At 43.2% G+C, this 15,932-nt stretch overlaps 1 protein-coding gene across 3 annotated transcripts in view; it reads right to left on the reverse strand.

Moving 5' to 3' along the window:
• The window catches only part of NOL4 (nucleolar protein 4), a 310,646-nt gene extending 295,259 nt beyond the window's left edge, over positions 1 to 15,387 (reverse strand). For all 3 annotated transcript variants that reach the window (XM_054986049.1, XM_054986048.1, XM_054986047.1), the window contains exon 1: positions 15,112 to 15,387. In XM_054986049.1, coding sequence (XP_054842024.1) covers positions 15,112 to 15,387 — 276 coding nt within the window. The remainder of the gene's footprint in view (positions 1 to 15,111) is intronic.
• Positions 15,388 to 15,932: the final 545 nt, after the last annotated feature.

Genomic DNA, 15,932 nt, shown 5'->3' on the forward strand with positions numbered 1-15,932 from the left:
AGGGAACATGGAGAATACAGAGAAACTAAGCACAGAGAAATATAGTTTCTTTTCTAGGTGCATCCCACTCTAACGATGCTGGAAGTGCAGACTACCTTCTGTCCCTGGGTTTTTCTTTCAGCCCCTCTTTGTCACTAGCCAACAACTTCCTGCCTCTTTCTTCAAGCCATATTTTCCTCTTGGGCCCCTGGCTTTGGGGGAGGAAGGAGTCTGTGATGTTGCTGAGGAAGCAGGATCCTGAGTGTGCCAACGCCTTATTAGCAAGGGAATCCAAGAGAATTCTATGGTGAGCAAGGGATTGTCACTCCCTATAGGGAAGAGGGAATGGTAGGTTGCTGTGTCTAGTTGCACCTCTTGGCAGAGTGGAATAAGGAGAAGGAAAGGTAGAACTTGATGCTATTAACACATACTTGTACTATGTGCATTCTCACTTCATCTTCCTTGCCTTTCAACACAACTACAGCAGTTCCTCTGACCTCATGTGAATAGAGGCAGAAAGGATTGTGTGTGTGTTTTAAGCAACGCTGTTCAGCTGTGTTCCTCTAGAGTGAGCAAAGCTTGTTGGTTCTATTTGCATTTGGAAGCTTCTGGCCCATGGTTGCTCTTATGCGTCTGGCTACTGGCTTCTTTGAATTCCCCCTCCCCCATAGGAAACAATGGAGAAAAGTAGAATGGCTTGTTCAAGGGCTCATAGAATTAGACCCCTTGGTCCAATTTGCTTGAAATTTTTGGGGTCTTAAGTGGACAGTAGGGTTGCCATTCCCCCATTGGGGGCAAGGGATCACCCGCTCCCACCTCCAACCCCTGCCCCTGCTTACCTGGCAAGTGGGGGAGGCACAGAACTCCCGGGGGGCACACTCCCAGACAGTGTGGCACGCTCCTGTGGACACACAGCAGCCTGATTCAGGCCCAAATCAGGCCAAATCGGCTGTGCTCCACAGCAGCCCATTCCAGGCTGATTCAGGCCCAATCTGGGCCAATTCGGGCTGCTGCAGAGTACAGAAGTGCTCCCATGCCCCGCAGCAGCCCAATTCAGACCAAATCCACCCCCCTCCCAGAACGCAGGAGTGCTCCCAGGGCGGCCATGGGCCCACGTGATGACAGCACGTCCCGGAAGTGACATCATTGTGCAGGCCCAGGAGGGTGTGTGCGGGCTTCGCACATGCACAACAGACTTCAGACCAGGTAGGTACTGGGGCCCGGAGGACATGGGGACCTGGCAACCCTAGTGGACAGACAGTACCAGTCTTCCATTCCAGCCCCTCCAAAAAGCACCCCCAAGTTAATAATGGATAATTCCAGATTCTCCCCCCAAACCCAAATACCCCTGTATACTGGTACTTAGGCCCTTCCCCAAATACAAAAAATACAAAAAAAATAGGTGCACATTCACTGTGCCCTCTTGATGATGACCAGCCAAGGAAGCAGACCCTATCTGGAGGGGCCTGATAAGAGCTGCAGGGATTGACTGGCTGAATCTATAATAATAAATGGGCATATGTCTATCTGTCTGTTTTAGGCAGGCATCACTCACCAAAAAATAAAGCTAGGAGTCTCAGAACAGACCACCAGATTCCGGATGATCACAGTAGTTGCAGTGCCCAAACTGAAGGAAATCAGAATATCCTGGCCCAGGGCCATTTCCAGACAGCTTACCTTCTGCCGCTCCATGCTGCAACGCCGCAGCTCATGCTGTGGCGAACGCGAAATATCGCATTTTCTTGCATGAGTTTTGCACGATGTTGTGCAAAACTCGCGCAAGAAAATGCGCTATTTCGCGTTTTCTCCAGCACGAGCTGCGACGTTGCGGCATGGAGCGGCAGAAGGTAAGCCGTCTGGAAACGGCCCTGATTATATCCAGAACAAAGGCGTGCTATTTGTAACGGAAGCAGCAGTTTAACTCACTAAAACATACGTAGGAAAGTGAAAGCAGAATAGACAGGGAAAGTGGAGAATATCCCCTCCTTTACAAAATAAAGGGTGGGGGGTTAACAACTTTTTGGAGCTATGCCACTTTTTGCAGCAAAAGCCAATACTTTCTCTATGACAGTATAGTTCTATAAATTAATGGTCATCTTGGCAACTACCTGAAATTCTCCTGGACATCTGTTTTTAGACGTTTCTGCCAAGACGTTTAGACGTTTTTAGACGTCTTCTTGCAAGTTGAAACAAAGTCACAGCCACAGCTACGCTGACTGAGAAGGTGGATGTTTAAATGCTGTTGTTCTAACTGATTTCTTTTGAAGAATAGTTATTGTTTGTCACAAAAAAAAGAACAAAAATACTTATCAACAAAGGAGAAAAAAATGGCCAAATGCCACCTTTAAGGTTATCCCATGGAGCATATAGGGACAGGGCCCATAAAAATAATATGGTGGGCACAGCAAATCATAATTTTGGCAAGCAAATGGAGCAGGGACTGGTCCCTAATAAATAAGTTGATTAGTGAATCAATCAATTAATTAATTGAAATCATATAAGATCAAAGCAATTTATACTATCAATCTGAACTTTGGCATTGAAAATATACCTGTAAATTGATTTAATCTGCCCAAATTTCATCAGCATCTAATGTTAAATATCAGAGTTACAGATATTTTAAAAATTGCCTAAATCTTGATGATGCTAAAAGTTTGTGACTGACTTTTGTGCAGCCAAAATACACTAACAATTTCTCCTTTTGTCATTTTATATTGTCAGATGGTAACAAATTTTCTATGGCTCTTGACCTCAGGGGTTTGATGAAATCTATCATACTGTTATGCATAGAAGAGAAAGCTTGAACTTCCCCTCCACAATCCCTAACATTAAGCAGTCTGGCCCATACCAACAGGGATTGTATAGAAGTGTATGACTGTGACATATCTCTGAGCATCAGGCTCTTGCAAAGTGGAGGTCCTTCCTTAACATACATTCACTGATACATGCCGTCAGCCATTTGTGCCTCCCACCCCACCCTCCAAAAACAGGGACAGCGAGAACATTTAGCCCCTATCCCAGTGAGGCCTGCAAGATGCCATTTATGCCTATGGAGAAAAGCACAACATTGAGTTTCAGAACATCATGGCAGTAGAAGGAAAACATAAACACCAGATGGCCCAGGCACCTCAAATAAGAAGATACAAGGGGTGGGATGAGACAATGCCCCTTTTCTCCTTTCTCAAGATAGTTTCAAGGTTATTAAGGAAAAAGTAACATTCTTGTGACGCGCAGCTTTTCCCACCCCCTAAAAATATTCAAGAACCTGGCTCAGGAAGGAAAAGCAGAGGAGGAAATGTGGCATTGCTTCTTGTACACACACCCCATGCTGGATGCCGCTTCTTGAACTTTGAAGTTGTGAAGCAACGTTGGAGAACTGTAGCTCAGTGGCAGAGCACACAGAGGATCCCAGTTTAAAGCCCTGCAACTCCAGTTAAAAGGATCAAATAGTAAGTGATGTGAAAGGTCTCTGTTTGAGACCCTGGAGAGCCACTTCCAGTCAGAGTAAACAAGACTGAGCTTGATAGAAAAATGGTCTGTAAAGCAGGTTCATATGTTCACGTGCATGTTCTTTACCTCCTTCTAAAAGACATATTCATGTTTGGAAAGCAGGAAACGTGAGAAAGTCTGGGAAAGTAGACTATCCCTCCCTTCACTTCATACATGGCAATGGCCTCCGTAAAAAGAAAGTTGGTAATAAAGGCAAAGTTGAGGGAAAGACTAAAATTTCTCATCCCTCACTTCTACCATATCCTTCAAATATGACAGGCATTTGGCTCCTAAAAAGGGACATCTTTCTTCATTAACCTTATGAAATTCTTTGAGGATATCAACAAGCTTGTTGATGGGGTGATGAACTAAACATTGTATATACATCACAAAGGCTCCTAAAAACCTAGCAGTTATTAAATAAGAACATAGGTCATTTCATGGGTCAGCAAATGATTTTAAAAAGAGGAAATGGATGGCAAGAATACATGGACAGATTTTACAATTTAGGGGATTAAGCACTAGAGTCTTCCAAAGATCTGTCTTGAGTCTGCTGTTATTTAACTGAATTATCTGCAGTTGGGGGTAAAAAACGAGGTAGAATGCCTTTCAGAGAATCAGCAAACATTTAGATGTGGTTACCTTGAAGAGATTATATACTTGAACTACTAAACATCATTTGACAATGCCCCTCACCAAGATCTCTAAATTAAATTTAGCAGTTTTGGATTAGGAGAACAATTACGATTGCTGGTTCCTTGGTGGGTGCAGGGGATTCCCCCACTCCCAGACTCCTCCCCCCACCAACATTCATCTGGCCAGTGTGGGAAAAAACATGGGAACTGGCCTCCCAGGGCGAGCTCCCAGTGTGGTGTGATGACGTCACTCCCAGGAGTGATGTCATTGCATAGGCTCCAGGAGCCTGGGGCGGGCAGGGTCTGGTGAGCAGAGGAATCTTAATAGAATATAATGCTACAGATTCAGCCATTTTCTTGAGGGGAACTGATATCTGTATTCTGGAGATAAGCTGTAACTCCAGGAAATCTCCAAGTCTTACCTGAGGGTTGCCAATGCTAGAAAGACCATGCTTCATACAATACACTGTTAATTTGGGGGATTAATTGTCATGATACTATAATGCCACTACCATATATGGATTTAGATAAATTTCTAGATTACATGTCTATTATTGGTTTTAGCCATAACTGTTGAGAACTGAACCTTCATACACATTACTTCTGAGTTTTATGACTAGCATTTCACAGAGTACTAAACTTGACAGACCTTTGGTCTAGATCAGGGGTGGCCAAAGTTGCTTAATGTAAGCGCCACATAGAATAAATGTCAGATGTTTCAGAGCCGCAACATGATGCATTGAGACTTCAGATGAAGAGGTGAGTTTGGGGGAGTGTCCTGAAGTGACATCACAGGAAGGGGTGGGATTTTAGTGCAGTATACTGGAAGTGCTATCATTGGAAGTGGGGGAGCTTGGGAAGAGCCATCACCTGACTTTTGACTTGGGAGTGGCATCATGAAAGTGATGTCACATCCTTGCTAGGCTTCACCCCCAAAGTCCCCAGGTATTTTTTGAGTCAGACCTGGCAAACCCAACATTTTTACTGAAAATATGAAAGACATGGAAAGAAGGAAGGAAGGAAGGGAGGGAGGACGGAAGGAAGGAAGGAAGGAAGGAAGGGGGAGGGAGGGAGGAAAAGTCATGGAAAGAAAAAAGAAAAGGGAGGGAAGGGAAATAAACTAAAATAAAATGTATGACCACGGCAATACTCAGAGACTTCCGGGATCTGCACAATATGTCTAGAAGAGCCACAGGTGGCTCCCAAGTAGACATGGGCACGAAACAAAAAAATTTAACGACTCTGCGGTTCGTGGTTTGGTGCCAACGACGAACCCGGGGTCGCGAACCGCAACGAACATTTTCTGTTGCTGCAGTGGTTCGCGGTTCGTGGGCACAAGAACGACCCCCGTTGCACTTACAGAGCCCATATTCACAGGGATTGCAATAGGGATCTTGGAGTTATACCCTCTCCAATCCAAGGCCCCCAGGAAACTCCCACAAAAATCCAAGCTCAATTATACTCTCTCTGTCTCTCCCCAAAGGCTAGCAAGTAGCAAGCAACAGCTCTCACACTCCACTGCTCACTGAAAGTGAAAGCCAGCTTAGGAGCACAGTGCTTTTTATAAGCTGAGGTCCCATAGAGCAACTCAGGAGTCTGTGTTTGGCCGTCAGAGCTTCCTATCAGGGTTTGCAGAGGTGAGATTGGAGTGCCCGTGGCTACAGAACACCCCCTCCCCCCTCCCTCCCCCAGGTGTCTTCTCCCAACTTGTAACCATTTTGCAGCTCCATGGCTGGAAGGAAGACCTACCGATCAAGGTAAACTGGGCTTCCATTCAGGTTTCCGGGGCGACAGAAGGAGCGCAGACAGAGTTCAGGCATTCCCCCAGCTCTGTTTCCAGGGGAATAGATTGCTGGCGTCTGACTGTCTGGCTTCCTGAAATGCAGCCGAAAGCACCAAAGCAGGCTTCTTCCAAACGCTGGTTCGTTGGACGAGGACAATCATGAACCGCTGGATCGCGATCGCGCAATCACCAATTTCATGGGGTATTGAAGTTTGTAATGCGGTTCGTGCCCATCTCCCAAGCCGCAGTTTGGCCACCCCTGGTCTAGACTATCAGTGCAACTCTTGTTATAAAGGGAAAAAATGGCGTTTCCTGAAAACATGACAACAGAGTCAAAGCAAAGACCTAATAGGTAAATAAAAGGCAGAAGAATGACCAACTGTGTTCGGAATATATGGGTCAAGATAACAGCACTCTGGAAAAATAAGAATAAATTACACAAGTAAAAATACCAAAGTGTATTTGCAAATTAAGGTTGCCAAACCCCCTTACAATTTTTGCCAAGTTTGGGGCCAGTCTGCCCACATGGATACCCTGTGACTTCCAATTTTCAAACAGAAGTGCATCATTGGGGCCTCCAAAGGGCATGTACATACCATTTTGTCACATGCTTCAGTGAATCCCGGCCTACCTCCCCCCAGATGAGTAGGACCAGGAGACAAAAGGTCGGCTGGCATCTGTATTGCAAATGCAAGGTACACTATCCACCAATAATATGAACAATGGAAAATAACAAGTAATACAGAAAAATGATCTTTCCACAACTGAGTATATACAAGGTGTAAATCATGAGAAACACAACAATGATGAGATTCTGGGTATACATTCATTTAAATATTCTCACAATACATTTTTCAAATTATATTAAGAATGCATAGGCCATATAGAAACATTCATAAATTCTTCATTCCTCTGTATCCTCATGCCCTGACCTGGATGGCCCAGGTAGCCTGATCTCATCAGAGCTCAGAATCTAAGTGGGGTCAGCCTTTGTTAGTAATTAGTGGGGAGATCTCCAAAGAAGACTAAAGGTTGCAGAGATAGCTAATGGCAAAGCACTTCTTTTCGTCTCCTGCCTTGAAAACCCAGAGCAGGGGTTACCATAAATCAGCTATGACTTGATGGCACTTTCCACCACCACTGTATCCTGGTGGTAATCCATGAAGGTAAGAGTTTTATTAAGTCAAAGTAGTACTGGATAGGAAAAGCCTGTATCTTCATACCAGAAGTAAACAACAATATTTAGGTTATAAAAATGTCAACACAGATTCTTCTTCCAACTGTGACTGTAGTCTGAATTGAAGAAAGGGCTGATTATAACACTTTTTCTGCCTCGACCAGCAATGGATGGATAGTGATGAAAGTGATAATATTTTTTCTCAAGATCCCACCCCCCCAATGATCTTATACAAGAAATCTAAGTTCAACTAGTGTGCATTTTGACTACCATATTGATTACCTAGAATTCTGTATCTGTCCATTTCTATCCACTTTTATCACTGTTCATAGGTCAGCTGAGATTGCTACAGATTATAAAAACATGACAGCAATTTTTGAAGAGGAAAGATTTTTTTAAATATAGTCTTTCTTCAAATAATTTAAGACCAAAAAGTAGCAAGTTATTATTTTGTTTGTGAATCCCAAGATATATTTACAAAAATATTCAGTAATAATGTCACAGTTATATTGCCCTATTTTCTATGGTGCGACCCCTTATATTATGAACAGTCCTTAGCTCAAGTTGCAGGATACTCTATACAGGTTTGCATTTCACACATTATATTAATTTTTAGTGATATCTCTGCAAGTTAGAAAATATGTTGGATAGCTACACCTTGAGACAGTTTTAGAATAACTAATAGGGATACTTTTGTAAACATAATTTAATTGCATAATTTAATTTGTTTTTAAAAAAAGAAAAGAACAAGAACAAGAAAAGTTCTAGAACTAGGGTTGCCAGATCCTCTTACCCTCCCAGTGGGAGGCTGAGACCTGGCACTCACCTATTCTGTTCTCTCCGTTTGGGGCCCAAATCAGCCCTGTGCAAAGTGCAGGATCGTTCCTGGGGTGGTGCAATGACGTCACTCCTGGGAGTGTCATCATCACACCACCCTGGGAATGAGCCCAAGAGGCTTTTCGTAGCCACACATAATTATGAATGTGACTAGCAGCTGAGACCTAAACATTTGAGCAGCAGAAAGGGGCTGCCTGCAATAGCACCATAAAGTAACAGCTACACCGGTGTGTAGTTGTACTACCAGATTTGCTTTTAAACCAAGCATGTCAAGCACTACAAGACTTAGCCTGTACTATTAATTGGAGCTGCTGTAGCATAGTGGTGAAGTGGTTGGGCTGCAAATTAGCACTCTGTTGGTTCAAATCCCAGTTCCACCAGAAGCTCAGTAGGTAGCCTTAAGTAAGCCATTCTTTTTAGCCCCAGCTCCCCAGAGCTGTACTGTGGGGATAATAATAACACTGATTTTGGTCACTGAGTGAGACCCTAATATGTCTAGAAGAGCAGTATATAAGTACAGTTGTTGTTATTGTTATATTCTCTTCTAGCACATACTTTAAATAAAGCTTCAGATTCCAAACACTTTTGCTAGAATAACAAACTGTGTTTAAAAGACAAAGTATTGTGAACTTAATTGATCACAGCTTCATTACACGCAGTTCTGGAAATGATATAACCCTTCCCACGCATACATACACAAAATGCTACAAGAGACATGGTTCTCCTCCATATTGGGGGGGGGGAGAGCCAAGGGAACTGGCTTGTAGATGCTGCCTCCGGACCCTTATTCTATTCCTCATATCTTACTCTCAGTTCATGACCTTACTCCTGTCTCTTACACACAAATTTTTAAATTATTTGAACTCATGACTGTAAGCCACGAAAGAACTACATTGTTCTGCCAAAGTGTGTTTCATGGGACTATATTTTTAAGCGAAGGTCACTCTTAGCTTTTTGTGTGAGAACAGTATGAATGAAGACATGAAAAAGTTCTTGCCTAGTTTGGCAGGATTTTGAATTTATTAATATCGACTTATTCTTCTTTAACCTGCAGACTTCTTCTGATGTTCATGGATTTCAATAATACAGGGACCTGATATTCCATAGTTCCTGTAGATTTATAACTGTCCAGTATTTACTTACAATATAGATATTAAATAAATATTAAATGTTAGTTATTTACGTTATGTGTATTCTGCATAGAAGATACAGCATTTTCCAACCATTTTAAAAATAACCTCACTGATTTAAAGTGAATATTTGGTTTCAAATGGCTTTGTGGTGGTGATGGCAGCAACGAAACAATATTTCTCTGCATACTACTGCATACAAACATTGTAGACTTGCAGAACTCTAGGGACCTATGGGGACTCTGGCCTATAGGAGAGGGTGGACTGCTCTGCAGCCTGCTGCAATATTTTTGCTAAGGACTTCGTAGGTAAAATCTCTTGCACCCATTCCGACTGGGACTCTGCATTAGCATGACAGGATCAGACGTCCCAGGGTGCTGATTTGTCCACTTGTGTGGAGTACCTTTCAGTTTTTCTAGACTGAGGGTATAGACAGGATTTTTGGAAATCTGAGACCTACCACTTTATTGTTCAACCCTTGCACCTTCTGGCTGCTTAAATCTGCCAAGTGAGGGCTAGTGGACTGAGTCCAGGAAACTGCCTCCAAGAGAGAGAGAGTGGCAGTGGTGTGTTCACTCCTAAAGAAACCTACTCTGAGTCTGGACACAGAAAAGTTGAATAACCACTGTCCAGTCTCAAATGTAGCATTTTTGGAGCAAGGTGACTGAACAAGTAGTGGCTAGCCAACTTTAGAAATTCTGAATAAACCAGATTGTTTGGATCCATTATGATCTTGTTATGGGAATGAAATTACCTGTAGTCCTAGGGTTAGCCCTAGGGTTGCCAACCTCCAGGTGGTGGCTGGCGATCTCCCTGCATTAAACCTACTCTCCAAGCAATAGAGATAATTTCCCCTGAAGAAAATGGCTGCTTTGGAGAGTGGACTGAATGGAATTATATTCCACAGAGGTTCCTCCCCTCCCCAAACTCCAGCCTTTCCTCCCCCCACCCCCATCAAATCTCCAGGAACATGGAGTTGACAACCCTATCACCCTGGTGGATAAGATGCACCAGGAGATAGATGAGGGAGTGCAACTCTGTTAATCCTTTTGGACCTCTCAGCAGTTTTTTATACCATTGACCACGGTATCCTTCCGGACCATTTTTGGAGACTGGGAATGGGAAGCACTGTTCTGCAGCAGGATTTGAGTTGAGTGGCACCTTAGAGGTCAACAAGATTTTCAGGGTGTAAGCTTTCAAGCATCAGAGCTCCCTTCTTCAGACACCGTTCTACAGTGGTTCTAGTCCTACTTCGAGGGTGGGTTTCAGAGTGTGGTGCTGGGAGAATGCTTCTCTCCCCCTTGGCTGTCTAAAAGTTCCAACTTATCCTCCATGCTTTTCAATATCCATGTAAAGCCACTGGGAGAGGTCATCTGTAGTTTTGGGCTGAGTTGCCACCAATACATAGATGATACTTAATACTATCTTGTGCTGCCAGCATATTCCAGGAAGGCTATGGAAACCGTGAACAGGTGCCTGGAGGCAGTTATGGAGTATATGAGGGCTAACAAGCTGAAACTTCATCTTGACAAGATGGAGATGCTACTGGTGGGGGGAAGGCCTGACCCAGGAAATCAGTTATCTCCTGTTCTAGATGAGGTTGCATGTCTCCTAAAGAAGAAAGTTCGTAGCTTGGGAGAACTTCTGTTCATAAACAAGTAGCAGCTTTGGCCTTCAATGCCTTTCACCAACTTTGGCTGGTGAACCAGCTGCAGCCCTTCCTAGGCAAGAAAGATCTTGTGGCACATGCCCTGGTAACACCTAGATTACATAATTGCAATGTACGCTTCATAAGGCTACCCTTGAAGATTGTCCAGAGACTGCAGCTGGTGCAGAATGCTGCAGTCTGAGGGGCGAATGGAGTGGGCCATAGGGACCATATCAGTCCAGTCTTGTTCAATCGACATTGGCTCTCAATTTATTTCCAGTCTCAATTCAAGGTGCTGGTGCTGACCTTTAAAGCCCTATATGGCTTGGGGCCAATATACCGTAAGGACTCCCTTCTCCCATAGGAATCTACTCATCCTCTCCAGACATCTTCAGAAGCCCTGCTTCATGTGCCCCCACCATCTAAAGCTAGATGGGTTGCAACCCAAGAAACAGCCTTTTGAAACAATCATGGTGCCAAAATGTTGGAACTTCCTCCCCAGAGAGATCCATCTGTCTCCCTTTATTGGTGTCTTCTTCCAGCAGATGAAGGAGTTTTTGTTTCATTTGGCATACTCCCAATAACTGTTATGGGCCTTCCTATATGTTTTTGGTGTTATGTGTTTATATGTTTTTATTTAATATTTATATATCATTTTAAATGTGTTTTTAATTTTCAAATGTTTTAATATTCAGATGTTTTCATGGTCAAATGTTCATTTCCTTGGAGCCCTATCTGGGTGGAAAGGCAGCAGAAAACGTTTTAAATAAATACATAAATATCATTTATGCCATTAACACCTGACATTACTGAATTTTTTTTCTTTCTAGCTTTATTCTGAGACAAAAATGCATTGAGCAGTCAGAGATCTCAAAGAAGCTATTCATAAAATCAAATTACACAATTTCAGTTACTTATACTAAGTGATGGTGGTGCTACATGTTGCTAAGTGATAGTGAATACCAACTATTAAAACTTTCTACTAATCCATGTCATCCATTTGGCACATGTCTCAATCTAGCACTTCAGAGTAAGGCCTTTCGATTAGGCATCATTTCACCATTGTTATTAAGTGCGGTTTGGTCTTAATGAAAGAGAATAGATGACAAATCTTACCAACAAAAAGGTGTAGCAATTGTATTCTGTTCACTGAGCTGTGCATATAAATACTCCACTGTGTGTTGTCCCACTCTAGATCTAAAATGGCTGTATTGCAGGATGTTGTTGCTTGGTGACCAAGAGTGCATCTCCTACACTACAGAGGGATGTGAACACTGAAAGACTCATTTGCTCCCATTGCTCTCCAGAAGCAAAGCACTGAAATGAATTAAACCTACATTCAACAAGCTAAAAGTTCCCTTTCCCTACATATTGCTTAATTTTAACATAACTCTGTGACTAGGAGTTGTTCAACAAGCAAGCAAAGGCAAAGAAACTATATGGCCAAGTGTTTTATTCACTGTCCAGCCATTTAACAAACAGATTATGGGCCTGTTGCTGAAAGCCTGCAAGTTTTCCTTGCTTCAATGAAGTCTGTGTTGTCTGCCTAGTCTGTTCCAGTGCAAACTCCCACCTGCTATCCGTCTCCCTTTCTTTCATTAGAATCAAGTAGTTAATTAGCCTCTGCCTGTCCTCTCCCCTTCTCTCTTTCCCTTTAATGCAGCAGTAATGATGTCTAATTACCAGCAGCAGTGGATTACGGAACCTTCAGGAGCAAATCTCTCTGGCTGATAGCAACGCTTAGCAACAAACCTGAAAGCTTCAAGGAAAGAACAATTCTAGACAATGAAGATGGAGAATATTTCCTTAGTGTTTGTCAAGCATGGGGGGTTAACATTGTTGTTTCATGCCTCATGTGAACTCTGCAGAGTGTGTCTGTTTTAACCATAATTGTCAATGGTGGATTAATGTAAACTAGAATCTATTTTACCTATATGCTGACTTTCTAAATGGTAAAAAAAGGTTTTGATTATTTTGGGCTCAGAGAGTGGAACGTTAACTATCCTGAGCAGTGAAGTCACTCAAATATATGTGACATTATCAGGTATGGTATATGCCACAATCAACAGCTGTCTTTAATCAGGAATGACTAAACCCTTCTATAGCTGCTGTGGAATGAGTGACATGATGAGCTTCTGAGAAACTTGCTAAGGCATCTGTCCATGGTGCCAGAGAGTAGCATAAAGATGACTCACATACACTTCAATTGCAAGGGAAAATTAAAATCTCTTTGTAAAGCCAACCAATGAAATATATGAAGTACACCTTGAGTAAAGCTAGTGCCCAAATGTCTGAACTTTGAGTGCTTGTGGTTCAGTAACCATCTGAGTGCTATTCACTCTGAAGTTTATACTGTAATTGAACAAATTAAAGGAACCAAATATTGAAATGCATGAATTTTTTTAATCTTTGCAAGAAATGCTTAACTACAGTATAAAATAATGCATACTGAGCACACTCCAATATAATGTGCATGACTGGATGCATGACTGCACTGGATTATGGTCACTAACTATAGAGCTAGTAAAAATGTTTCAGGATATAATATTATTTTGTCATGACACCTCTGCAATGCTGATGATTTACAAGACTATAAGTACAATCTTGAGAACACTTTCCTGGAAGTAAACTCATTGAGTAGACTTGAGTAGGATTTTGAGTAAACTTGCTTAGAATTGCTCTCTTTATATCAGTTAAGAATAAATACTTAAAATATGGATGATAGGTATATAGTTTTCCGATCCAAGGAGATACAACTAGCAAATGGGTGTATCATGAAAGACTCTAGCCACAGGAATGTTCAGAAATAATGGAGAGATGCATATCTTTTTAGAAATGACACAAAATATGGATCTGGTGCAAACACACGCAACTTTTGAAGACCCCAAATACAAATTTATCTTTATTAAATTAAACTGTCAATTAATTACATCTTGTCCTAGAAAAATAAGTCTGTTACTCTATCTATACAGATGCACAAAAATCAGTATGAAAAATAAAACAAGTTGCTCACAAATAAAAACCTATTCAAATGAATGGAAAAGTGAGTAAAATAAAACTGTATAAACCAAATTATATAGCTATAGTTTTATGACAATAGAGGCGTCACTAAGATAAATATTGTAGGTCAGAACTTTACAGTGGATGCAGTCCACTGTTGTAATAAATGTATTTTGCATAGGAGCAGTATTCAGTGGATGGACACAAACCCAAAAACTTTCACAGAGTAATAAAGATGTTCTCTACTCAAAGTCTGTTCTAGAAGGTAAACTTAAGCAGAAAAAGCACACTGTTCTCTAAGTATTCACTTTTGCAGTCCATATTCACAATATAAAACCATTTACTCAATACAGTTTCATATCTATACTTTCAACAGCTTTACACATAGGAGCAAAAGTGTATCTTGATCTGTTACTCCTGAACTGGGCACCAGCCCACATCATTTCCCTCTACAATATACACTTGGCAACATTATCAATAAGTCATAAGAAATCTTTTACTTTACCATCCTGAACATCTCCCCTAATCCAAAATGAGATTCCAACTGACAAAAAACCCTGTTTCAACAAACCCTCATATCAAAGAATGCATTTTCCCCACTGAACACATTTTCTCAAACCAAGCCTAAAGGTAAAGCTCAAAAAGCAAGAATTAGTAAAAGAAAGAGATGTGAATGCAACCTACTTGTAACCAAGCGTTCCCATCTTCTAAACCAGTAAATTCTGTAGCACCTGCCACCAATACAATCCAGCATAATAGCCAGCTTTTGAGCCAGGCTTGCTCTACTTCTGAGATGGCATCAACTGAGAGACTTGAGCAAGCTCAGAGAGAGAGCGCGCAATTTCCCCGTTTGGTCATGTGCAAGCCTATGGCTCTTTTGTTGATTACCCTGCCCTCAGCTTTCTGCAGTCAGCCAGGCATGTCCCTGCTGCTCAGAGATGTAGGCTAACAATGAAGGAAGAGAAGCAGATATTCTGGGGGGGAAACCCCAAATCAACTATCGGTCCTTCCTGCTTGGCTTTGTGCCAAAAGGATCTACTGTGCTCTATCGATCAAAAATCGTCTAAGTGTGGGCAACGCGTGGCTGGAGGACACGCCACCGATCCCCTCCCCCTTCTAGCACCACCGACGGAATAATACAGCCTCTCCCCCCACCTCCCCCCAAAAGCAGAGAGACGGAAAGACCTTCCACAGAGGTGTGATTTGTGTGTTTGCTGTGTAGAAGGAAGGAAGGAAGGATCACAAAGCCCTGAAGAGGGGGAAAGGTGCCAGGCAAATGAAACGGGGGGGGGGGTGAAAAGGGAGGAGGAAGAGCGAGCGATCAGCGTGAGCCAGCTAGGGGGTGGAGGTGGCAGCTATGTGCTTTCTGCTGCAGCTCCGACTTTTCCTCCCTGATGTGGCTACATAAGAAGGCAGACAATTTCTCTACTAACCGTGGTCTTGACTGGCACGTAGAGGACTTGCTTCCCTCCGCCACCAGCAGCACCACCACCACTGACCTCGTCCGGATTGCCGAGCTGGAAGCCTTTGGATTTGACCCAGAATTTAAATTTGGCATTATCCGTGGAGCTGGATTCCGAGCCGTTCAGGAGCTGGACAATTCGTTCGTATTTTTTACGGGTCACCGTCTTGGTTTTGCCCGAGTCCCCGTAAGTCCTGAGGCACCAGTCCTGAAACTGGCGGTACATGTCCCGGTCGCCGCTCTCCATAATCCCCGTGCGAGACACACACCCCCTAAAGCAAACCTGGGCCGGATCTCCCACACCTCGGGGCACCTGTTCACCCCGGCCTCATGGAGAAAGGAGCCTCCAGCACCAAGAGCCACGGCGAAGGAGGAGGTCCCGCGGCAATCACACCCCGGAGGGGCTGGACAAGGGGCTTGGCGATCAGTTCAAGAGGGGCTCACCAGTCCTGATCATTTTTAACTTGATTTTCTCCTCCACACACACACCACCTCGGCGCCTCCAAAACCAGGCGAATAGACCTAGCGGGGCTTGCCTTCGCCTCCTACGGTACGTGATCTGTCCCTTTAATATTGTGCCAGCAGGACTATCCCGGTGTCTCCAGCAGCGTCTCTCCCTCCCTCGAGGGTTCTGCCTCTATAGCACCGGAGACTTCGCCCCTGGCTGCTCAAAAACTGCGAAAGAAAAGAGGGAGAACATAAAATATCATGGAGTCGGATTCTTCTCTCTTGGGCATCGGCTTCAGCCTGGATGGTGCAGGTTGTGGGGGGGAGCAAAGCCCACCCTCCACC

The sequence above is a fragment of the Eublepharis macularius genome, chromosome 7 (assembly GCF_028583425.1).
Source record: "Eublepharis macularius isolate TG4126 chromosome 7, MPM_Emac_v1.0, whole genome shotgun sequence".
In the NCBI taxonomy this organism is placed as follows: Eukaryota; Metazoa; Chordata; class Lepidosauria; order Squamata; family Eublepharidae; genus Eublepharis; species Eublepharis macularius.